The sequence below is a fragment of the Microplitis demolitor genome, chromosome 1 (genome assembly GCF_026212275.2).
Source record: "Microplitis demolitor isolate Queensland-Clemson2020A chromosome 1, iyMicDemo2.1a, whole genome shotgun sequence".
Lineage (NCBI taxonomy): Eukaryota > Metazoa > Arthropoda > Insecta > Hymenoptera > Braconidae > Microplitis > Microplitis demolitor.
Genome location: NC_068545.1, coordinates 6,280,295 through 6,307,311, shown reverse-complemented (window position 1 = coordinate 6,307,311; position 27,017 = coordinate 6,280,295). Strand labels below are relative to the sequence as shown.

Genomic DNA, 27,017 nt, shown 5'->3' with positions numbered 1-27,017 from the left:
AACTCATCACTATTTTGCAAATATTGATGGAAAGGTTAATGTTGCCCGGTGATTTTACAGCTTAATGTTCCCCCAAAAACCCTGGAAATTTTCAGATTGATCCATTGATTCCAGCCATTTGAAATATTTATGTTCGTAAAAATATTTGAAATAATTTATAAAAATTAATTTATAGATTTTCAATCATCGAAAGCTTTTAAGATCTTTCAAATAAAAATACCACGAAACTTGAAGTTAGTCAATAATCGAAACTTGCAAAAAAATGGGACACAATTCTTTATTGGTTTAAATTAAGGCGCGCGCATAGCGCTCTATTTAAATTTTTAGTAAAAATTTATTTTGATGTCGATGGTTCATTAGATTACATCGAACATCGATGTTTCGACTTTAAAAAAAATCGATGTTTTCCGACAAAAGCGTCGATAGTCGAAACATCATTGTATATCGCCCATCCCTACTTATTACCCGCCGGTACCCTATACTATATTTATATAGGCATTAGAACCATAGAAAATAAATTTTAGCAAGCTACTGAACCGTAAGAAATTGGACGGTAACGAAAAAATATTATAGGCCTGATGCCTTCCCAAATTTTTTACACTGTACACGATTAATCCTTAAATAATTTGATATTTAGTATCTATACTTATAAAAAATAAGCCATTATTTTTTTTTAACTAGTAATTTATTCATTTTTAAATCATCAATCATTATAAAAATATAATGAATTAAGTTAACACTATAGTATTTTAGATATCATTTACAATTATGTTTTAAGTGAATATAATCACAATATTCTTAGTCATAATATTAAATATATAATGAAATGAGGTAATAAAAAAAAAGTAATAATAATGTAAAATTTTCAAAATGTTTCACTCATGTATTAAATAGATTAACATATTATACATTGTAATATAAAGTAACAGTATGCACAATAATTATATTCATACGCACAGCTATACAAACGTGTATACAAAATTAATTTTATTTTTTCACCTTACAATTTTAAAATTACAATCTGCAAATTAAAAAAAAAATCGTTTAAATGTGTGCATGATTTCGTATATTAATTATAAATTTATTGTTTTGATATAAAATTAAACAATTAAAAAAAAAGATCTATGTGTATAAAAAATGCTTGACATTTTATTCTGGCGTTAAATTTAAAAAATGATAATTTTTTTAGCGCATTAATGCTATCGAGATTCTGCAATTTTCATAACAATAATAATGACAATCAAATTATTATATAGAAAATGAGTAATATAAATAATAATTATCTGAAAATTATTTTGTATAAAAATGTGCATATTGATTGCATTAAATAATTGAGCGCACGTCACTTTCTCATTTATCGTATACGCATGCATTTTATCTATAAATTCATTCATTCGTATCTTTTATTAATATCGTCTGCCATTATTGATTTTTCAATTTCATTTCATTTTTAATTACTTAATTATCAATTTATTTATTTATTTTTATTCGCTTGTAATCACACATTCATTGTACTGTTTCAAATATTATTCGAATGTAACATACTGCTGTCAAAACTACTACTAAATAACCATTACGTTTTTTTTTTTATTTTATTTTTTTTGTTCACTAATTTAACTATCATTAATAAAAAATACTGATACTTATGGTCAATAATGGCTCTTATAATTTATAATGAACAGATTTCAAAATATAAAAAAAAAAAAAGTTTTTAAAAAAATAATCACTTAATAAGAGCACAATTATTGTTAGATGGTGATTATAAACTATTGAGATAATAATTAATAAAGCGTACATATCATTTATTTCTACAGCCAGCAATCAAAAACGATTGCATCGCGGCAAGAAGTCATCAACCCGATATTACATAAAAGATACGTTTTAATTTAAAAAAAAAAAAAAGAAAAAAAAATAATAATAAACGAGAGTTCAATGAATATCTCGAAATACTGGTAAATCCTGTGTTTCAATTGCAACAAAAATAAATAAATAAAGATAGAAAAAAAATAATAATAATAACCACGTTGCAAACATTTTCTCTCATTGTTGGAAGAATGAAGTGGAGAGAAAAGTGATGTCCCACCGCGAGCAAGTCTTGGACGTGATATTCAGTCCGCGAGAGACCGGTTCTCGGATGTGTGTCTTTTTTATACTCAATTTAAAAAAAGATAATTTGAATATCTATTAAATTGAGTATCTAACTAAGCAACAATTACAAACTTTTATTGCCTTTACTTTTTAACTATGATGAATAATGTATAGACATCTTAGGATGATAAGAGAGCCGGAGGTAGGCAGATATAAATCTATAGACTCAATTTTTAATTTTTTATGTACAACGAAGGGCGGCCAATAATTATTATTATCATCACTCATTAGTAATGAGTGTCGTTGTACGCGAATTTCCTCGCTATTGTTAAGACCCGCCGTCACGCCGCTGTCTCATTTAGCTTTGCTATCTAAGATGTCTTGCAAGCTTACGTATGAACCTGTTAGGAAACCGAGAATACCAAAACATATTATAAATATATTTTTCCACAGTCTCCAGTTATACCGTCCAAGTCCGTTTTCTTCATCCCATACTGTTACTAGTTCAATCACTGAGGGAAACATTAAACCTAATGTTGAAAGACAAATCGCACCAACAAGTGATATAAATGGTCCCAGCTTTGGTACTGCGATGGCTACTGATACAGTAAAAATAACTAATCCAATTCTTACTAAATATTCAGCATATAATTTACGTGCACCAAAATGATGTTTCAAATTTTTCCAAATAATTTCCATGGGAACGTAGAATTGTAATCCGTATGTAAGGAAAATCGCAATAGCAATCATAAGTTTAACAGCTTGGGCCAATGGTTCATTTACAGGAAGATTCAAAGTTATTGATCCATCAGTTTCTTCACCAAATCGTAAGTAACCGAAAAATCCAACAGTACTGTATAACAAAACAACGAAAAACATTCCAATGTTAAGAACACCAGGGCATCCGATAAAGTGGTTGGGTGTCTTCATGTTGTTTTCCAATGGCATAACCTGCAAGCAATTAATTAATATTTATATTATTAATAAATAATTTACTCTGAAGTTTGTAACAAAAAATTAGCATCCCAGATAGCAAAATGACGTCTTGATGAGTTCTAAATGAGTTCCTATTTCTAATTTGGACGTCTTATCAACATCTTAAAGAAGTTCTTAAGGTGTTGAATAAGCCAACTAGCAAATTCAGTAAGACGTCTTTGAAAAGAGTTCTTACAGAGTTCTTTTTTCTGACTTCGCAAATAAGACTTCAGTATTTTACACGCCTAGGAAGGAAAGTAGGATATTTTGAGCAAACACGGGGGTTGGGACGTCCTACCTTCCTCTGTGGTGTGTATTCTTTTCTTCACTAGACCTACACCTGAAAGTTTAAATTTTTTCCTCTATTTGTGGGGAAAATGGCGCATGCGGTAATTTTTATCATTTGTTTTTTCACAAAAGAAAAGAAAGACGTTTTTCTCTCTAAATAGGGCAGAAATTTAAACTTTTGATGCAGGTATGGAAAAATATTTTTTCATCTTAGTTTTCTAAGCTACCGGTTCTTTGCAATAGGGGTGTGCGAATACCGTTTGATTCGAAATTCGAATCAAATAATTCGGAAATTTTCGAACAATTCGCGAGTTATCGAAATATCACTGGATTTTCTATTGCTTCCAATTTGAATTCCATTAAATTGTGTATCAAAATATTCTACTTACGAATAATATATTTTGATTAAAAATCAATTATCCGGAGAAAACAATTGCTCAATTTCAATGTATGTTCTCCGTCAGTAACATAAAAAGTCTAAATACTAATATTGGCAAGAGATCTTTTCAATTCATTTTGGTTTTTATAATTATTTATTTCCATTTGAAAAAAATTTATAAGAAAAAGGTTACACATGCAATATTTTAAAATTCTCTATAAAAAAACTTGGAGTAATTAATTTCGAGAATTTCGAAATATTGCTTGTGTAACCTTGTTCTTGTAAATTTTTTTCAAACGGAAATTAATAATTATGAAAACCAAAATGAATTGAAAAAAAATTCTTGCCAATATTCGATTCGGAACAAATAATTCGTAAATTCGAATTATTCGCACACCCCTACTTTGAAATTTTTTAAATTTAAAATAAACGAATTTCGCGCGTCAAATTCTATTTGACTTAAAAATTTGAAATAAACTTGTACTAATCGTATTTAATGTAATATGACACGTGTAAAAAATTTATTATAGTAAAAATGTTAAGTTAATATATTTACTACTGAAAATAACGATACATATATACATATATCTTAAAATATATACTTACAACACCGATTCCTTCAAGAGCAAAGATGGCTGTGCCAAAGAACATTGGTAATTGTGGAAAACTTGAAAATCCTGGTACGGGTTTGAATTCAGATGTATCACGGAAGACATAATAGAAAGTTATGCTGATACCAACTGCAATTAATATGTTTGCAACCATCGAAAACGGCGCAAGCCATTTAAGATTTCTTATCAAAGAAAAAATCAAGAGCAGAGGTAACAAAAGTGCCATATAAATTCTTATGTCATAGTGAACCTTGGTATAAAACTCAATTACTTGGCTCAAATTGTCTGCTACAAATACGATGTACACGCAGCAGCAACCAATTAAATCAATCACCAAAAATGAATTAATCGTCGCTCTGTAAAATGAAGTAATTTAAATTGTTAATTAACTTTATCAAAAATAATAATTTAATTATTTAAATCGTTTATTTGAGAAACCCCATAAGTCATGTTTTTTCAAAATTGGGTATTTTGTATTATTGGGTTCTTTGGATGTTCTCCCATAGAAATTAATAAAAATATCCATCAAGTCAGTGTTTAAAAAACAATTAACGGGGTGACAGAAATTTTATTTTATTGAGAAATCCCATAAGTCAATGACTTATGGGGTTTTTCAAATAAAAATATGCAGTTTTAGTTTTGTAGAAATAATTTTTTCTTTTTTATTTAAAATTCGCGCTTTTTTTGGGAAAAAAAAATAATATGACTAATTAAAATACTTAAATTAATTATTATTTTTTGTAATTTCTGAGTTTCAAAGTTTAAATACGTATTATATACTTCATTTTATCAGTCTAATAAATTATTTGAGTGGAAAAAATTAAAAAAACAATGATTTTATAATTTTTTCTTCCGTTTGGTTGAGATACCCCATAAGTCAATTAACTTTAAATAATTTTTTTAAATAGTTTCAATTAAAAAATTGAATTTTTTTTGTTTAAATATTTTTCAGAGACGCTAACATTATTGTCTTCAATTATTTATTTATTATTTCAATGGCAAGTTTTTCCAGAAAAATAGTTTTTGTGTTCCCTAAAAAATTTTGGTTTTTGACTTATGGGGTTTCTCAAATAAACGATTCATTTAAATGTAAGCTATAAAAAATTTATTATTTAATAAATAATAAAAATTTTCTAAAGGATGAATATTCATCATATGAGTTTTATAATACTATAATATATGGTCAAGGATTTTGTTCAGTGGATTTATTTCATGGAGTCAGTTTTAAGCCGAAGCCAGAAACTGGTAAATAATAAACTAACCAGTGGTTAGAGTTTTAAAATTACTCACTTAGCAAGTCTGGCGTACTTCTGAACCGGTTCAGGACCAACGAGGAAAGCCGTCTCAGCGACCTCGGCAAATCCTAAACTTGGTGTTTGTGTTCGTCGACAGAGAGTGTGGGCGCATTTAACAAGTATGTGAACGCAGTATGTACATATAATACCGATTAAAAAGGTCGCAACGAGTCCAAAATAAAGTCCAGCATTTTTAAAAGCCAAAGGCATCGCCAGGATACCAGACCCAAGGCTACCTTTCAGCAAATGAATAAGGGTGTCAAGGTCTGATGTTGGATGGGCCAATTTTCTATGCTCAAATGGATTATAAAGAGCAGCTTCTTCATCATTTGCTTTCTCCACCAATGGTAACGTTGAGCCATTTGCTATTATTGTGGGTACGTCGCTTTTCTCACATTTGTATCTGCAATATTACATTTATTAGTATGTTATTTTTTTTATGTTTATTTTTTATATAAAAAACACATTAGACATTCTTTTTACGTACGTATGTTTAAATGTTTCTTTTTTTTGTTTTTATTTAAATTTTATTCAACTTTTACACGATTGTTTGGCTAAATTTTTAGCGAATCCGCGTCTAAATTTAATACTTTTATTATTTCTGTGTGCGTTTGTTTTTAACATGTGTTAAAATAAAATAAAATTTAGCTTGAATTGTGTAATGTTAGAAATTATTTCCGTGTGTATTAGAAATTATTAATGAATTTATTTGTAATTTCATTACGTTAGCAAAACCATTCCGTTAAAGGAAGTTATAAATATAGTTTGAGGTAAAAAAAAAATGATTAGTAATACAATGTGAGATATTTAATAATGAATGTAGAAAATATAAATGTTGAAGCTGTTTAACGAATAAAAATTATCATCGGATTGTTAATGACTAATGTAAGGAAAATGGTTAGGTGTTTAAGTGAAGAATTATTGCTGTCAAGGTTGTCGAGGATGCTGACATGATGATGGAATAAATAAAATAAAAACTGTAAGAAAAAGTTGAAGAGAAATGGCCAAATATATCCGACAGCAAAGGAATAAAAAAATATATTGCTAAAAAAAAATTTTTTGAATTTTTATTAAAAAACTTTTTGCGCTATTTATATTAAGGTGGCCCAAAAAAACCGACTATTTTTTTGTTCGAGTCTTTTGAAAATTTGATGGCTTACAATGTTTTGAGAAGCCTCTCCAAAAATCAGCTCGATAAAAAATTTTCAAGAGGTCGCTCACGAATTTTTAAAATATCAAAAATTATTGAAATTCGAATTTTTTAGTTCTAAATTTTTTCTTTCTCGTGGCAGCAGTAGTTTATATTTGTAAATCATGTCCATGCTGAAAATTTAAGCCCAAAATTTAAATATTTAAACGGCGCTCAAGACTTTTGAATACTAACTGATAATATGTAACTAATACTTTGAATTAGTTTTCGCATTTTTTTGTAACTCAACTATTGTCATTTCACTAAAATATGACTTTTGCATAACCAAAAATATATAGGGCAGTCTTAAACAATAAAATTTGGTAAGTTTTGAATAAGCGAAAAAATCTAAAAATTGAATTAACAATAAAAAAAGTATCTAAATAACTTATTATTTCTATCTCTCGGGTTATATTTTCATTCATTGTCATGCAAATTGATGGTGAAAAGATCGAAAAGCTTTATTATTAATATTCAAGGGTCGCTCGAAAACGTTCAAGAGACAGCACTCGAAAACATTCAAAATTCTTGAGCGAGGTTTAAATATTTAAATTTTGGGCTTAAATTTTCAGCGTAATGATTTCACAAACATAAACTATTGCTGCCACGAGAAAGAAAAAAATTTGAAATAAAAAATTCAAATTTCGATCATTTTTGATATTTTCAAAATTCGTGAGCGACCTCTTGAAAATTTTTTATCGAGCTGATTTTTGGAGAGACATTTTAAAACATCGTAAACCAACAAATTTTCATAAGAGACTCGAAAAAAAGAGTCATTTTTTTGGGCCACCTTAATATATATTTTATATCAATATTTGATCTCGATTAATGCAAAAAAAAAGATTTCCCCAAGAAAATTTGTACTTAATTTAAGAAATTTTTCGCATTATAAATTGAAAATAAAAATTTTCTTGAAGCGATGAAAAATCCAAGATATCCTTTATATCTGTGCATAAATATTTATCATCAATATTCGACCTCGACTCCATTAATGGGTTTTATATTTTGCATTGATTAAAATAAAAATAACCAACACCAATTAATTAATTATTAATGATTATTAACAAAACCTCGGTAACGCGTAGCCCTTGAATCCCTTTTTTTTTTTTAATTTATACTTAATCATGCCAGAGTAATTACCCGTGTTTATAAAATATAGCCAGTGTATAAATAAATTAAAAGGTAAATTTATATCAAATGAACAAGATGTCCAGCAAATTATTTCGTCAATTATAATTTTTAAAAAGTTAATACCTCATTACATAAAACGCATCATATTTATTATTCGAATTTATGATTTCTGTTAATAAAAAAAAATCGAAAGTTCTCTGATACAATTTTACGTATACTTCATTACTAGTACAGTATTCTATTGAGAATTAATTGAAAGGATTTTCAAGGATAGGAAGGAATTCTCAATATAATAATTATGATAACTAACAAGTAATTAAAATCAAAAATTCACGGCGCTTTAAAAAAAAAATCAGTAATTATCCGTTGGAAAAATTTAATAAATTTTTTTTACACCGTAAAAAAATTCTTTAATTTTTATTTATAATTATATAATAAATTTTCCGGATCGCTGAACATCCTGTCCTTAACAGTGTCGATTGTACAATTTTATTAATAAAAAAAAAACAATGACATTGTGGTAATGAGACCTCTTTATTAAATTTTTTATATTCATATTTTTTTTTTTCATTTTTTGTTATAAATAAATTAATAAAATATTAAATATTAAATGATATAAATCGTAAAAGGTAGAGGTTGTGTAGGTACCGGTTGAAGTGCGGTAGTCTCTCTCCATAGGTGTGTTGCGAGCTCTCATTTTTGACGAGATAAGAGCTCTTACTTGTGAGATACTCTCGCGCTCGGCGTGTCACGTGACACGGTGACACAACACGGGTTCACACGTGTTTCGTGTGCGAGAGACACACGCGTCTCACACATGACATTTTCTGGCTTAGAGATCAGGCTCAGCTGCAACCACCGCACTGCATCACCGACGCCGAGCGCCACGACGCAGTACGACGACTAACAAGCCATTGTTTACTTAAACATTTCACTTCACAACAAAAAAGGATAATACACGTTAACGAGATTATATCAGTTTATCAAAGATTGTCATAATTTTATTTTTTCCATGTCTATTTAATTAAACAAATAATTATTGTCATGTTTTTTTTTTTATTTATTTATTTCGCGCCACCAATTTCAAAAGGACTTACATTCATGATCCTAAAGTTAGCCGTGTTTAATAATTTTTGGATTTTTTTAAAAATGATAAATTTCAAAAAAAGAAATATTTTTAAAAATTGCACTTGTAGTTTTTTTAATTTTTTACATGTGCATTTTTTTTTTTAATTGATTTGTTGAAAAAAAATCCGAAAATTGTTAATTGTCTACTAACTAGGATCATTTATTTTTAAACGTCCTTTTGACTCTAGTTACTAATTTTAAAACCAAACGAGCGTATTTTTTTTTAATTCTTAATCATAGTGTAGACTTATTCTAAAGCTGAAAATTAAAAAAAAAAATTTTTAGCAAGAAAATAAGCTACAAAACGATTGGCAATGAAAAGAAAATTATGCGCTCTTTTGACTTCAGAAAGTTTCCTAAAACCAAAAGATGATCCTGAAGTTAGCCGACAATTAATAATTTTTGGTTTTTTTTTCAAGGCAATAAATTATAAAAAAAAATATTTGAAAAAATTGCACTTATAGGTTTTTAAATTTCCTACATGTGCATATTTTCAGTTTTTTTTTTTTTCAATTGATTTCTTGAAAAAAAAATCCTAAAATTGTTGATTGTCGATCAATTTCAGGATCATAAGTTAGCAGGCAATTACTAAATTTCGGATATTTTTTTTCAACAAATAAATTACAAAAAAAAAAAATTAAAAATATGCACATGTAGAAAATTTAAAAAACTACAGGTGCAATTTTTCCAAATAATTTTTTTTTTATTATTTATTGTTTAAAAAAAATTCCAAAAATGATTAATCGTCGCTAACTTCAGTATCATACCAAAAGGGGGTATAAAAATATATATCTTTTTGAAATTAGTGATGCGATTTATTGTCAATTCAGTCCGTCAAGTCTTAGAGGTCTTGATTCTATTCGTTACGTCAATTATCATGGCCTTATTTATTTATTAAAAATAATTTAAAACAAATAAGTTAACTATGAGTTTGTCTGGAATCATATAAATTTATAAAATTAGGCCTATCATAATAATTATAAAATATTTATAATAATTATCAAATAAATTGCATACCGCATGATCTACACTTTTATTTTATTTTAATTTATTCTAGGGCGCAGGCTAAAAAAAAATCATGGATCACGATTTCATAAATTATTATCGCGTGATTTAAATTTGTCTGTTATGCAACAATAATAATAGTAATAATTATTTAACGTTCAACTTTCCTTATAATTTTTTTTGCTGACTCAAGTTTTATTTATATAAAATCTGTATGCAACATTCCGCTGCTAAAAGATGACGTGTTTACACCCACGTCGAGGAATGTCTTAGAAAATAACTGATAGTCGTATCATACTTTTTTAAATGTATCATATTTTTTTTAAATATATATATTTTTTTTTTTTTTTTTTTTTTTTTTTCAAGAACACGTTTGATAGTGTACTTTTTACAATAGTTTAAATTATTCCATTGAAGTAGTCCATGCAGAATGAACAAAAAAAAAATAGGACAAAGCAATTTATCAAAGCAATGAATATTCAAAACTTTTGTCTACATAAATATATAAATTATGCTAAAATAAAAATTTAAAGCTTTGAAAATAATTTTTTTTTTAAATTTTATCTATAAAAACAAAATAATTTATTTTTGTAATTGTAAACAATTACTAGAAATTATATTGTGAAAGATTTATAAATCAACTGATACTTAAAAGTCAATAAATATTTTAAGTTGTCAATTAATTCGTAGAATTACTTTATATATACAATAATTAACCTTAATCAATTGATATATGTATGTACATATTGTTGACAGTACAAAGTATTTAATTCTTAAGAATTTTACGTGGCTAAAATAAATGTGACATATATATATATTATTTAGGATTGTCACTAAATCTTAAACCATTAATATCTTTTGTGGAAATTTCCACTAAGCAAATAATTTTATGAGGTGATTAGAAAAAAATATATATATATGTGTATATATGTGTACGTATTATCTTTATGACTGTTTTAAAATTAACATTGCTCAATAATGTACTTGAAAAAAGGAAAAAAATGTACATATTCTTTCGGTTCAATTAATCCACTTTGTAAATCTTTTTTATAACCCTCATAAATTAAGATAAATTGAATTTTTATCTAAAATCTTATAATTAACATACACCATAAGAAATTTATTCTGTTTATTAATTGATATGAAACCAGAAATTCCGGTTTAAAAATTTTTTTTTTTTAAGATAAACTTGTGTGTAATATTTGTATTTACTTTTAACATTTAATTAACACATTATTTGAACAGTTAATTATAATTTAATTATAATAAAAAGTACATTAAATAATCTTGTTAAGCATCAAGCGATTATCATAAAAGTCATACATTTTTTTTCATATGTCAAGTGTCTGATAGTAATAAATTAAATAATTAATGGAATTATTTAATAGATTCTTTAAATTTAAATAATTTATCATTTTTATCAATCAATTTATTCATCAAAATGAATGCATAAAATTCCTGAGATATTTTTTCGTATATTATAAATACTTACAGCCCAATTTCTTACTGCTCAGTTGCCTACTAAAATTTATTTTCTACGGTTCTATTGCTTACATAAATATAAAATATATAATTTAATTGCATACAACAATTATTGCACTGTTCTATTGCCTATTAAAAAATATTTCATGATTTTCAATTGATTACTTTTTAACTGTGTACCCAAATCAAAAAAATATCTAATTAATGTAGACAGGCTTCTGATTTATTTGCTGAGAAAATCTTGTGCTTGTTGCGGAGAAATGATCAACGTTCACGACCGATCACTTAAGAAAAAAAAACACAGCTGATTTGAAAAATATCAGAACTACTGTAGGCTTCACAATAGCAACTGGAAAATTCCGAGTTTTCTATTAGAAATTAGTGGCCTGGTCAGGTCATTTTCTACATCGACTATGAGATTCAACCCAGTATTTTATGATGGACCGGGCAAGTTATACTACTGTGAAGATTACTGTGGTTCTGATATTTTACAGATCAGCTGTGTTGTTTTTCTCAAGTGATCGGTCGTGAACGTTGATCATTTCTCCTCAACAAGTACAAGATTTTCTTAGCAAATAAATCAGAAGCTTGTCTACATTAATTAGGTACTTCTTTGATTTGGATACACAGTTAAATAGTAATCAATTAAACATCATTAAATATTTTTCCGTAGGCAATAGAACAGTGCAATCATTTTTATATGCAATTAAATAATATATTTTATACTTATGTAGGCAATAGAACCGTAGAAAATGAATTTTAGTAGGCAACTAAACAGTAAGAAATTAGACAGTAAACATTTTTAATGTACGAAAAAATATTGTAGGGATTTGATACATTCAGCAAAAATAATGGTGGCAACTAACACCTCTAAAATACTAACGTTTTATCAACAATATGTCATTTAATTTTTTCAAACATTTGGCGGTATTTTAAAAAATTATTTTACAAAATAAAAGACAAAATCTCAAGCGACGATCACACGGTATGCTCAATGATAATTAAAATAATATCTAATAGCACAGCCAGATAATTTATCTATTATTATAAAATTCTACATTCAAGTTTAATTTATTGGCGATATTGAAAATAAAAGTAATGTTTTATTTAATTTTAAAAATAAATAAAATATTTCTAGCTTTGATTTCGATGCAATAAAGGCCGCCAAGTTTATCACTTTGTTACTACAATCGATTGTGTAAAATAACGATCAAAGCGATTAAACTGTTAATGAAAAATTCTATTACATCATAAAATTTTAAAAATAAATTGTAGTAAAAATTCATGACGTTTTTATAACTGATAAAATATTATTTTGCAATTTAAAATGTTATGAATGATAGCACAATTTATATAGTTTGTAATAATAGTTGTATACTAAATAAACTAAATAAGGAAATAATATCGCCAATAAATATTCCACTTTTGATTAAATAAAATATTATTTTTTAATTAAAAGTAACTTAATTAATGATAAAGATGTACAGTTTTATATGATTCTCGATTATCAACTCATTCGCATTAAAAGCTACACAAAAAAAATAATTTATTGGCGGAAAACATTTTTACTCTCCTCAAAAAAATTTTTATTTGTCCCAAAAAGTCTCATAGAATTTTTGTCTTAAATTTAAAATGAAAAATATTTTTCGCGCCAAGAAATTTTTTTTTGTGCAGTGAATTTTTTTTTAATCAATTAAATTTTTTTTTTCAGCAATAAAGCGATGACAATGATCAGTCCATGACAGTAAAAGTTGATGATGTCAAGTAAAAATTTTAAAGTCAGATGAAGAACGTAATCCGTTACGTTTAATGAATTTGTTTATATTTATAATTTATAATTATGAAATAAAAACATATTTAAAATTTCTGCATAAGTAAAATAATTAAAAAACTTACTTGACAAGTACCATGTCTGACAACTCTGTTTTCACATCACGTTTTTTTGGATCATATTCTGCAATCATCGGGCGCAAGGGTGTTCGCTGTAAATAAAAAAATAAAAAAAAAATAAATAAATTATTTATCATTATCGTCATTGTCACAATTATCAATTAATTTAAATATAAATTGAGGAAGTATAACAGTTAATGAGATTAATGATATTTTTGAATAAATTTACCATCAATACCACACTTGATATAACATTGTAAATCATCAGCTTGCATTATACATTATACATGTATACATATATTACGTAATTGCTAATATATATCAATGAACGGATACTAAACTTTATCCTCAAGCGTAAATCATTAAACAAAATTATTCTGACACCCTATCTCTACGCGCTCATTGCTATTATCACTAATTTTCAATCATACAAGTTCCGGTAATATATTTATTTATTTATTTTTTTTGTACAACGCGACTTGATTTAAATTAATCTATTTTTTATAACCAAATCATTTTATTTTTATTTGTTAGTAAATTTATTTTAAACAAAAAAAAATTTGTGTAAAAAAAAAAAGAATTTCTTAGCAAAAAAAAAATTTTATTTGCCTCCATAAATTTTTTGCTTCAAAAATTGAAAAAAAAAAAAAAAAAAAAGTTCTTAAAACGAAAAAAAATTTTTTGGGGCAAAAAAATATTTCTTCGTTGAAGAAATTCTTATTTTTTTTTTTGTGTATATAAATGAAATGTATGAGATTATAAAGTATGTAAATAGTATTAACTTTTCCTCGTCCATCAGTTGGAATATAAGTTGATGACAATGAGCTCATTTCAACATCAAAATCACTGTCCATTGGGCTTATATCCTCAAAATCCATTTTGAATAAATATTAATTGTCTTTGTTGATTAAATAAACTTAACTTAACAATAATATAATTATGGAACCGTATTTCAATCTAAATAAAGCACTAAGCGATTAAAATAAACTCAATTGCCTATTGAACTAACGGCGGGCTAATAATCACATTTAATTAAAAACTATATATATAAATATATACACTTGCAATTAGCATTAATTATTTTATATAATATGTGATTAAGTATTCAGTAGATCCGTTAACAACGAGCGGCATTTTTAAATATTTTAAAAATAATGTTTTATTTAAATATTTATTTAATATCACTTTTTATTGTTTGATAACTGCACCATCACTATCAAGCAATCAACTAAAATTGAATAAATATGACACAAGTAGTAAATAGAAGTTGCTTAAGAATTATTTCACCTATTTGACTTAACAATGATAAAGTTATTGAAACATTAAATCCGTGATGAACTGGTTACAACAATTGTAATAACTGAATGTGAGTATTCAGTTTAATACGTGTGGACTCTTGTAGTGCAGAATGCTAAGTGACTCTTGACGAATAGAATAAGACTAATGTAATGGATAATGTCTAGAGTAGGGTAGTTTAGTAGTTAATAGTTAAAGACGCAAAAAGCTAAACGGATCGTTGCCAAAATGAAACATTTGAGAATGTACCGAGGACGAATAAGCTTTCTTAATATATTTATATGTATATAAATATATATGTTAAAACTTTATTCAGTCTGTGGCCAATGCAAAAATAGGAAAAGTTAATGATATGCAGATCAATGTGTCTGCGTCAATTTAAAAAAAAAATTTACTGTATTTTTTTTTTGTTCATTAATGAAATTTAAAATTAATTAATGTATAATAAAAAATATATGTGTAATGATAATGTAATGTGTATGTATTATAAACAAGGCTAACGGAAATTCAAAATAAATAAAATTTTAATTTAAAAGTAGATGAGTTTCTATTTTTAACATGAGGGCGCCACTTGGCAAAGTTACAAAAAGTCCCGAGTTTATTGTTAAATTCAATTAAACAGAGATACAATGTAAGTAAAAAAAATGTGGTGTGTATTATATTGTAAATTTGTAAAAAAATATTGTTTGTTTTAGATTTAAAAATTTTGATTAAGCTATTATCAATATTTTGTAATTAAAATTTGACGATGTAATATAAAATATTATGAAATTTTTTTTAATTTATTAGTGACATTAAAATGATATTATTTATGCCAAATCCGTCAATCAACAATATTTTCAGAACGTATTAACATAAATTACATCCGGTAGGTATTTATTATAAATGAGACAACTTGAATTTCTGTCATACTGCCAAATAAAGATATGAAAATACGTAGTTTTGAATTTCTTAATCTAAATTTATTTTTTTATACTATTATATATGAAAAAATATAAATAAATATAAATCTGTCTCATAAAAAAATTTTATATTTTTATTATTGTTATATAATTCTTTGCATACGAAATGGTGACGATCAAAGAATTTTGAAAGTTAAAAAAATAATATGATAAAAAAAAAAAGTAAATAGTTTAATTGATATATTTTTTAAATGACGTAGCAAATAAATTTTTTATTTGTTCTGAGAATAATAAACAATACATATATCAGCGAATGATTTAATTATTTTAAAATGATTTATGAATAAACTTACGCACGACTAATTGGCCTTTTAATTATAAAAATAAAAATAAAAATATTTAATCATGCGCGATAAATTTAACGATTGATTTAGTTTAATAATCTATCAATTGCACCAATTGATATCAATACCGTTTGATTACAATTGAAAGTGGCCATGAAATTTAATTTATTTTTTTAAATTTTTAATTTAAAAAAAACTGATAAAAGGTGGCGCCAAAGATAATAAAATTTAAAATCATTAAAATTTTCGTAACAATAATAATTTAGTTAAATTAATTAAAGTGTTATGTCAACTAGAATAACTACGGATATTATATAAATATATCACTCGTAAAATATAATTGTATGAAAAAGTAAACAAAGTTTTATATAAACACAATATATTGGTTTAAAAAATTTAAAAAAAATAATGAAATTTATAAACTCCTTTAATGTAATTGTAAATGATCTATATTCATTGTAATGATATGACTACGTCAAAAGCAACGTAATTTACTTGCAAATGAGGATGCATTTAACCCATAAAATAGATAATCATGCTTTTGAAGGTAAAATATAATGTTGCTAATACACCGATTAAAGTTATTGTCTGACAAAAATATATTCATTTTCTTAGTAGCATTAATCATAGAATACTACATATATATTGTTTACTGTAATTATATATATATATATTTTGGCTACTGAAATTATATATATATTTTGGCTACTGAAATAATTAAGTTGCTAACAAATGAGACAGAAACATAATTAAGTTGACCTTTTAAATAATCTTGAATATCTATTCATATAAATTACTCAATGGATAAAAAATTATTAACAGTAGATTAAATTATTGAATAATTTAAACATAAGAAATTTTAAATTACAATAGAGAGTCAATGACCAAACGTTAAAACGCTGATCTTCATTAATGAGATACAATCAAGTCAAAGATTATCGCTGATATGATATAATAAATATTTTGATATATATTGTATCATTAAAATGCATGTAATTTAAATTTTCGTTGTTAAAAACTAAATGTTCTTTATTAAAATTTTTTTAAAAATAAAGTTTGGTACATAAATTGGCCTTGAATATCAAGTAGATTTAATTCAGACCCGTAAAAAATGGTAATTGTCTACGTGGCAATACGCTGACCGACAATTACACCTTGCGCAATTACCTCTATATATGATACTATCATATATATATTTTTTATAGTTAAAAAAAAAATAAAAAAAATGTAATTACTGTACAAAATTTTTATCTTTACTAAAATAAATTTTTACAACGCATTTAATGTTAAATTTCAAAGAAAAAAATTAACTATTTTTGAAACGTACATAAACTTTAAACATGATTTCGGAGGAAATTGAATTCCAGTTAAAATATAAAATTACAATTATAGAATGTAATGGTTAACGTCATTGTGATGACAGCAATTTATAAAAATGAAACATAAGATATAAATTAATGTCTGGTATTTTTTATTTTCATCTTTATGACGTAATAATTATTGTATTATCAATGCAAAATAAATACTAATTATGATAAATTCTATTATTTAATAATTAATCATCGATATTAATGTTTGTAAAATATATAAAGTTTTATTTATTTTTATAATATTTTATCGTTAAATATTGTGTTGATGTATTGAATACTCATACTGTTTTACAACTGAAATAAGTTAAGTCGTTACTGATAATTAAAAGTTTCCTATTGCTAAGTTGTTAGTGATAAATGAAAACGCACCGACTTTAAATTGTTGTAAGTATATTTACAACCTTGAAGTTATTGTTACATCACCTCGTTTCGTGGTCTATAAATATAATAGTTTATTTGTATCTTAATTGATATGTGTCAATATTTATTACAAATATAAATGTAAATTATTAATGATTTATTAAGATCAATAAATGTTAACGAACGTGTGAATATCCGTTACAATATATTAAAAATAAAATTTAAATTGATCAGTTTAATAATAATAGTCATTATAATTATCATTATTATAACTATAATAATAATAATCATAATAATAATATTGATCATAAGAATATTAAACCAGAATCGTCTGGAAATAATTATACTGCAGTCACAGTAGTTTAATAAGTGTCAAATGATCATTGATTGAATCATATTACTGTCGTTAAAAATATTCCACTGAATTTTTATTTTTAAACTCTATCTGTTGACAATAACAATATTAATGTTCATTTTTTAATTCAAAATTATTATTGTTTTTTTTTTGACATACCCGTGAAAAATTAGTAAATTATACAACAAGGGGAAAAAGCAGGACATTTCGACCCGCGGATGTAATTGCAAAGAAAAAAAGGGTTCGTTAAACCCTGATTAAGAAAAATGATTTTGAATAATTCAAAACAATTTGAAATAATGTAAAACAATTTGAATCGACTGATATATAGATAAACACTTAATATGGAGCAAATCATTCTTCTTAATCAGGGAAGTGTAAAAAAAGTAAGTGTTCAAAATTCAAATATGGAATTTTTAACACTTTCAAGTATTCATTGAACTTATTATCGTACTTTGTCAACTTAAATCGGTTGATTTTTTAACACACAAAAATGTTATTTTATTTGAATGTAACACTATTTAATTATACTCTCAAATTAAATGTACCTAAAGAGCTGAACGTTTCTCGTGGAACCAAAATAAGAGAACGAAATGAAAAGTAAAGCATCTACTAGATTTAGATTTCTGAAATGTTTCGCATAATTGCTAGTATGTCAGCCGAAAATTGTAGCCAACCCAAAATACCCCAAGTAAATTTGAAGTAAGGTACCGGCGGGTAATAAGGCCTAGCTAAAGAAAATATTGAATAGAATCGAAAATATTGCATTTAATTATCGAAATGTATCATTAATCTTTATTTCAATACATAAAATGTAATCAAGTAATGGTAATTTTTACCATAAACAAACAAAAAATTATACTTTCACAAAAACTATACAAATAGGCCTTATTTTACTACGGTAGGGTAGGCCTAAGAGTTAAACAAACTGGAATAGTTTAACTTTACTTAATAAAATTGGTATTAGAGATGAATCATCACTTAAATTTAGCAACAATACTTTTTAAGAATCAGAAGACTAGATTGTTTTGCTCAACAGCACTTAAAACTATCAGTATCTTTTTTAAAAGTCAGAAGACTAGATTGTTTTTTATAATTTCTTCTGCGCTGAGACAGCATATGACGGATGATAAAATATAGAAGACAGGGAACGTGGTATCGAGACTCTATAAATTTGTCGTAACATCTCTATGCAAGACCCTTCTACTAGAGTAGCCTTTAGCGGAGGCGATTATTTTAAATATCATTTCTGGCACTTATTAGGCCTTATTACCCGACAGGCCTTATTACCCGCGGGTACCTTAGTCAAATTACTTAAATTTTTTTCACTTTCATTGCGCGAGAAACGTTCCGATCTTCAGGTACATCAAATTAACACATAATGTATGTTATAAATACTCTTGACTATCACAAAAGAATTTCTGGAAAATTTGTACTTTTAACATATACGTTTGATATTTTTTTTACAATCACGACGAATGTTAAAACAACATATAGATAAGTGTAAGCTGTTCGTTTTACCCATGATATGTGTAAATTTTAACGAATCCTTTTTTCCTTTTTTTAAACACGGGAATTGGGACGTCCTACTCTTTCAAAATGAATCAGTAAAAAGTATTTAAAATCAGTGAATATTTACTATCACTGGTGAATTAGTGATGAATTTGGAAGTATTTGGGCAGTGAATATCCACTGATTGAAGTACTTTTTACCGATTAATTTAGAGAAAATATCCTCCGTTGTGTATATACGATTTTTCACTAAATCTGCACTTGAAAGTTTAAACTTTTGCTTCTGTTTATAGGAGGAATAGCAAATGTGCTAATTGTCATAATTTTCACCATATCTGCATCGAAAGTTTAAATTCCTGCCCTGTTTAGAGGGAAAAAAGTCATTGTCTTCTTTTATGAGAAAAGCAAGTGATAAAAATTAGCGCATGCGCTATTCTTCCTAGAGGCAAAAATTTAAACTTTCAGGTGCAAATTTGATGAAAAATTGTGTACACACCCCGGAGAAAGGTAGGATGTTCCAATCCGCATATTGGTCATCCTCGCCTTTGTCTTGAGTAGGCAATTACTCACGTGAGTTGCAAACTTCTAATTTCCTTCCTCGGTGTGTAATATACTTTTTTTTCATAAGAGAAAAGAACAAATTTACGTCTTTTAGATAACTCAGGAATTTAAAATTTCTGTAGGTATAGTGAAAAAAAATTGTTTAAAAAAGGTTGAAAAAGCGTTGACTTCAAACTTCAAAACGTGACACAATGATAAACTTTGTTGTAACGCTTTTAAAACTTTTAAAAACTCAAAAGAAAATTAATGACTGACTTAATGATATTGAAGAAGGGTAAAAGATAAGTTAAGAAATACTTCAAAATCAACTTTTTTTAGCCATATTTTCACTTAAAAAAATTATCACTTAATTGAGAGTCAAAATAGATTACAAAAGAGTCTAAAAAATGTTTTTATATAGTATCAATAAGTCAATTGTTAACTTCTTGTATTTTCAGAAGTAAAAAAAGTTTGTCGTGTCACGTTTTGAAGTTTACAATAGCCAACGTCTTTTCAACGATTCATTTTACTCGGGCACTGAGTCAATTACTTACAAGCTAAACATTTTTTATTTAACCGTTGATAGTAAAACATGATAATATGTATGAGCCTGGATAACGAGTCGACATGAACGGTATTAAAAAAAAATACGATAATTTACCTAAACATAGGGAATTTTATTTTAAACCAAAATTTTAACTTTTACTTCTTGAACAAATTAATAGTAAAGCATTTAATATTTTTTTCTGATAAAAAATCAATGTCCTTATCAATAATTTATATATCTAGTAGATTAATAAAAAATTATATTTGCAAAAAAATAAGATTAACATAGATTAATCTATTTGTTTTTCAAGAATGTAATTTTATCATAAACTTTTATGTGTAAAAATCATTTGAAGGACTGTATTTTTTTTTTAAATTACTAAAGGGGCAATAAAAAAATTAATCGATTTGTTTGTGAATTATAAAGTCTACAAACAAATGTATAAAAAATTTGTCTATTAAATTGTAATAAAACTGTAAGATCATCGATTTTAAATTAAACTTAAGATAGTATTGTACACTTAGAAGCCCTCATTACGAATAATGTTCCGTTTTTAATACATAATTATTGTTAAAGCGATAAGATATTCTTTATAGACGCAAGTCGGTAAGTTAATGTTTAAAAGAAACTAAATAAATTGAGTACACGAATCCCAGACATCATTACCTTATCTATATAAATAATACACTATTAAGATGTATTATTTTATTGTACAAAATCTGTTAAAAGTATAATTAAATTGTAAAATAATTTAATTAACGCTCATTACTTAATCATCACTTGAAATAAATTAATTAATTTTGTGTGCGTGAAAATAATGTATCAAAAAATCAAGCTATGGAATATGCTCTTAATCTAACAGCTAGATAAAAATAATCAAGGGAATTAAAGGAACGGAAGTGATATTTTAGTTAATGTGACATATTATTTTATGTATACAAAAGTGATATATAAAATATATTAAGTATTTGAATATTTTAGCGAGATTTAATACAATCGATTTTGCTGAAATGAAAATTTTTTTAAGTCAAGTGTTAGTGAATGTAAATTTACGTAGGCTATAATAAAAGATTCTACATAATGAGTCATCGTATTCGTATGTATATATATATGTTAGGTGAACATAAAAATATACCACTGTCTCGACGTGTGTAATAAAATTAGTTATAGCCGCGAGGAAGCATTGTATCTTAAGTTGTTTTTTAGTGCGCGGTATTACGTAAATATTTTAAATATATAGTTCATATACCTCGCTCTAGTTTTAAAAAAAAATTGAAGGGTCAATGGAAAAAAATAAAAAGCGTAGATAAAAATATATTAAATTTCCGACAAGAATGTTAGCAGAAGTACACTGAGAAAAAAAAGTACTATTTTCCAAACAAGAATTTCTTAGTTCAAGAAATCCGTTCAAAATATTTATTTTATTATTTTTAATTATCAATTTCTTGAGAAAAGAGCATCAAATTTATTTTTGTTATTATATGAATTTGATATTATACTGCGAGTGAACAAAAGAATAGCTTTACTTGAATTAAATAAAAATTATTCCCTTCAATTCTACGAATTCTTGAGACAAAATTATATATTCTTGAAAATTATCAAGAATATATGTTCTTATATCAAGTAAATATTCTCATTAAAAGTATTTTTTTTTCTCAGTGTATAGGAAAATTTTAAATAATTTTATGTGATTACAAATTATACGGCTGAATGTTTGAATTGTTAAGCAGGAAAACTACATACTGTTATTGGTTAACCACATGAAGGAATACGTTAAATGATAGTTATATGTATGATAATAAAAAGTTACGTATTTTTATGTTACTATATTTCTTTGCCGCGCAGTAGTTTGTATTATGAACTCTGATTATTATTTTTACAAATGATCGATTAAATTGTTGTTACCAGATAGAGTGATAATATTGATATCAATATTAAATAATTGTTATTATGTTTTGTTACATTTTATTTAATATTACTGTACATTTTTATATTTATTTCTTGACAAATAACAATTTATGTTTAATTATATACTAATAATCTTGTTTCTATTTATCTGAAATGTTTAAAATTTCATATGAATCGTTTATTTGAGAAACCCAATAAGTCATGTTTTTTCGAAATTGGGTATTTTGCATTTTTGGGTTCTTTGGATGTTCCCCCATAGAAATTAATAAAAATATCCATCGTCAGTGTTTAAAAAACAATTAACGGGGTGACAGAAATTTTATATTATTGAGAAATCCCATAAGTCAATGACTTATGGAGTTTTTCAAATAAACATATGCAGTTTTAGTTTTATGGAAATAATTTTTTCTTCTTTATTTAAAATTCGCGCTTTTTTTGGAAAAAAAAAATAATATGACTAATTAAAATACTTAAATTAATTATTATTTTTTGTAATTTCTGAGTTTCAGAGTTTAAATACATATTATATACTTCATTTTATCAGCCTAATAAATTATTAGAGTGGAAAAAATTAAAAAAAACAATGATTTTATAACTTTTTCTTCCGTTTGGTTGATATACCCCCTAAGTTAATCAACTTTAAATAATTTTTTTAAGTAGTTTCAATTAAAAAATTGAATTTTTCTTGTTTGAATATTTTTCAGAGACGCTAACATTATTGTCTTCAGTTATTTATTTATTATTTCAATGGCAAGTTTTTCCAGAAAAATAGTTTTTGTGTTCCCTAAAAAATTTTGTTTTCTTGACTTAAGGGGTTTCTCAAATAAATGATTCATATAATTTAATTTTCAAAAATTGAATTAAATCATAAATTTAAATGAATATGTTTAACGGTCTCATTAATATAAATTCAAATTTTGCACACCTCGAGCGCGAAGCGGGTGTGCACTACTCTTATAAGAAATTTTATAATTTTCAACAAAAAAAAAAATGGATTATTGTAGTCGATTGATTTATAAATCTGTGTATATTTTGAATCCGAAAAAAGTCAATAATTGTTTTTAAACAATATATAAAAGTATTAAGTACGTAGAAGTTATATTAAAAGATTACTTCTTCAAATAGTATTATAGTAACTAGTTACTCCACCTTGTGTCTGCGTTATTCAACACAAAACTATTTCAAGTAATGTATGTGAATGAAGGAATATACTTATAGAGTATAAGACAAAAGATACAGGTATGTACCTTTGTTAGTATGTAAAGTATACATGTGTACTTGAAGACAGGGATAAGAGAACCTATAGGTGTGTACAAACCCACTATTGTGTCCCCACTGTAATTCTTGTAACTATTGAACATGTATCGTTAACGATCAGCGATGAAGACAAACCGATGCCTACAGGTATGGAAAATTCCATTTGTCACGTTGATCAACTACTTTCTGTATATTTTATATTTAAAAGATATATCTAGGTACTGTTAATTACACTAAATACTTTGCCCTCAAAAGTACGATTGCTCATATTGATAATTTTTTAAAAATTTTGAGCTTAAATATTGAAGTTAATGACATTCTTCATCAAATATTTTTTTTAAATGTAATCAATTTACTTTTAAATGGATCACTAAATAAACTCAGAAATTACAAAAAACCAAAAAATTATTCATTACATATATTGATAATATATTTTACTATTCCGTAACCATAATCATATATATTGATGCGACAAAATTATATATATAATTCCATGCATCGTGATATATATCATTACAATGATGATATATTTTAGAACATATAAATCTTTTTCATCCAAGAATTCATGCCCGCCCGCTCATATTCAAATTATAGACACGCTAGTCTTCAAATAGTCATAATTTAATTATTTAAATTCATTAAACATTTATTTTTAAACTTAATGTATAAAAGTACTATTTTTTAATAAATAATTACAATAGGCATCAATAAATAATATATCTATAGTAGAATTTGCAAGCGATACATAAATTAATTGAAAAAATAAAGAGAATCTACATTTAGTTTTTGGTATCAAATAATATTGACGTTACAAAATTAAATAATAATCGAATTAACTTATTTATTCATGCCTATAGAGTTGCTGTATTGATTTTTTCTCGAGTCCATATGTCGTTGAACTTCGTATACTAGGGACGTAGACGTAGACGGTGATGTAACGATTAATATAGATATAGGTGTATTGTAAGGTAAAAGATGAAAATTGTGTACTACTACTACTACTGCTACTACTACTACTGTATTCGCTATTCAGTATTTGAATGTATGTATGTTTAAATTTCGATTGTACTGAAACACGACAGATGTTAAATCGCAAACTTTCAATCATGCGCAAACGATTTTTGTGCACCCCTACTAACGGACTCTTAATTTCTATGGAAACAAAAATTCAATAAAAAAAAAACAGTTTTCAAAAACTTCCTACATAATTATAATATTTCGCGTGTACTTTTTCTATATAGTAAATCTTAATTCTTTATTCAATCGATTTATAGCATTGAAACTTATTATTTATCAGCAACGCGATAATATATCGATCTGTGAATCAATCGTTTGATTAAATATTTTTTCAATAAAAATTTAACATTTTATATCGACACAGAACTTTTTACAAGTTTTTATAAACTGACATTTAAATATATTATAATCAATACGTCATATAATATATGAAAATATATAAGACGCATGTAAATTTTCCTGTTAATGACTAATAAATATGCAACGGATTATTTATTGTAGAATATTATAGAGTAATAATCAAGTATGTGGGTAATTATTAATTAATATTAATTAATATTGGAGTAAAAAAATAAATAAATACAATAAAAAAAGCTTACCTTGAAATCACCCCCTTGTAACGGCGCAGTGGCCTGATTAGACATCATGTGCGACATTATTTATTATATATATTTTTTTTATCAAAGGCCTCTAATTTTTGTCGCCAGCAATTTACCTTCAATATTTTATATAAAAAATATATATAAATTAATATATATTTCTGTATATTCTATACAGCACTCACAGTTTTCTAGTTATATATAAGTTACTCTTCTTCTAGTTATTTATAAATATTCAAATTTAAATATTTCGCGCAGCATCACAAAAAAAGTGGTATGTGCTGACACACTTCCGGTGAACGTTATTTTAAATAATATATTTTCAAAAATATATAAATATCTATAGATAATTCCTATAGAAGAAATATATATATATATATATATATTTATACGTACAAATATTATAAATATATCGATCTTGACGTTCTGATATAATTATCGTTAAATAAAAAATTTGTTTTCTTTCAAATCGGTTTAATAAATACAATAAATTTTTCGTCAATTCACTACATTAAATATATTAATTTAATAATTAATTATTAAAAGAATGTACACAAGGCACATTCGGTTTTGTTAATTGATCACCAAAGTGCTTGTAGTAGATCTCAACGAAGAATGAGAATAGCGCGGCATAAAAGACGGCTAACATTTTTTTTATTGAAATCCCTTCTACTTCTGTCTCCCACTCTTACATATTTTCCCTTTCCGTATTGAAGATATATCCCCTCTTTAACTTAACAACCCCACTATTATACTTATTGTAGACACAAACACCGTATTTAACTACTAGACTACACTGCAGAATAACTACAGAAGTTTAGTTAGTAGTTTTTTATTTCTATTGAGCGCCATCTAAGTAGAAAATTTAAACAATTATTAACCTTTTCTTCTATTCTTTACCTTTCAATAATCATTTTTTTTCACCTGCTTTTGTACTTTAAATAATTTGGTCTATTAAATTTCCTGTTATTTCCTGTTCCTGTACCTTTCTATACCCACATAAATACTTATAGACTTTTTTTTTATTCACATCTTCGTTCTTCTCCATAATAACTTTCTCATGAATTTCTGGTGGTACCAACTGTTTAGCTAAAAATATATATATTTTATTTTAAGAAACTGTCTGGACCGTAAATAAAACAAACTTGGACATTTCTTGTAAGGTGTTTTTATATATAACTTTTTTTTTTTTGATTCAAATAATTATTTAAGATGTTATGTAATTTATTATTTTTAAAAATAAGATTAAAAAAATATTCTATATATTTTGAACCGTAAATTTTTTTTATTGTGTTTTTTCTATTTAAATAAAATATTTAAAACAAACAAGGTTGATCCGAAGATGTTTAAATATTATCTTTAGATTTTAAAAACACTGATGCTTATCCTTGTAAACCTATTTTTATGATTATTATTTCAATATGTATATATATATTTATTTCATGATTGTGTTTCATTTTTTTTATGAGCGATGTAACTGACAAGTGGAAATTTTTTGAATTTTTGAATAAATAAATAAAATGTTGGCGCCTTTTTTTAAATTTCATTAT

General features: G+C 25.6%; 1 protein-coding gene across 6 annotated transcripts; it reads right to left on the bottom strand.

The window, feature by feature from the left end:
* Positions 1-1,957: 1,957 nt before the first annotated feature.
* Positions 1,958-26,100, bottom strand: LOC103569589 (proton-coupled amino acid transporter-like protein pathetic). Of its 6 annotated transcripts, none has more exons than XM_053740986.1 (6): positions 25,653-26,100; positions 25,468-25,583; positions 13,468-13,553; positions 5,632-6,039; positions 4,337-4,697; positions 1,958-3,039 (listed from the first exon to the last, which is right to left on the bottom strand). In XM_053740986.1, the coding sequence occupies exons 2-6, from the start codon at positions 25,522-25,524 to the stop codon at positions 2,443-2,445; spliced, it is 1,509 nt and encodes a 502-aa protein (XP_053596961.1). In that variant the 5' UTR covers positions 25,525-25,583; positions 25,653-26,100; the 3' UTR covers positions 1,958-2,442. The 6 variants fall into 6 exon arrangements, with proteins under 6 accessions (XP_053596961.1, XP_014300412.1, XP_053596957.1 ...); XM_014444926.2 differs by lacking the exons at positions 25,468-25,583; positions 25,653-26,100 and adding exons at positions 14,244-14,689; positions 20,170-20,340; XM_053740982.1 differs by lacking the exons at positions 25,468-25,583; positions 25,653-26,100 and adding exons at positions 14,244-14,418; positions 20,170-20,275.
* Positions 26,101-27,017: the final 917 nt, after the last annotated feature.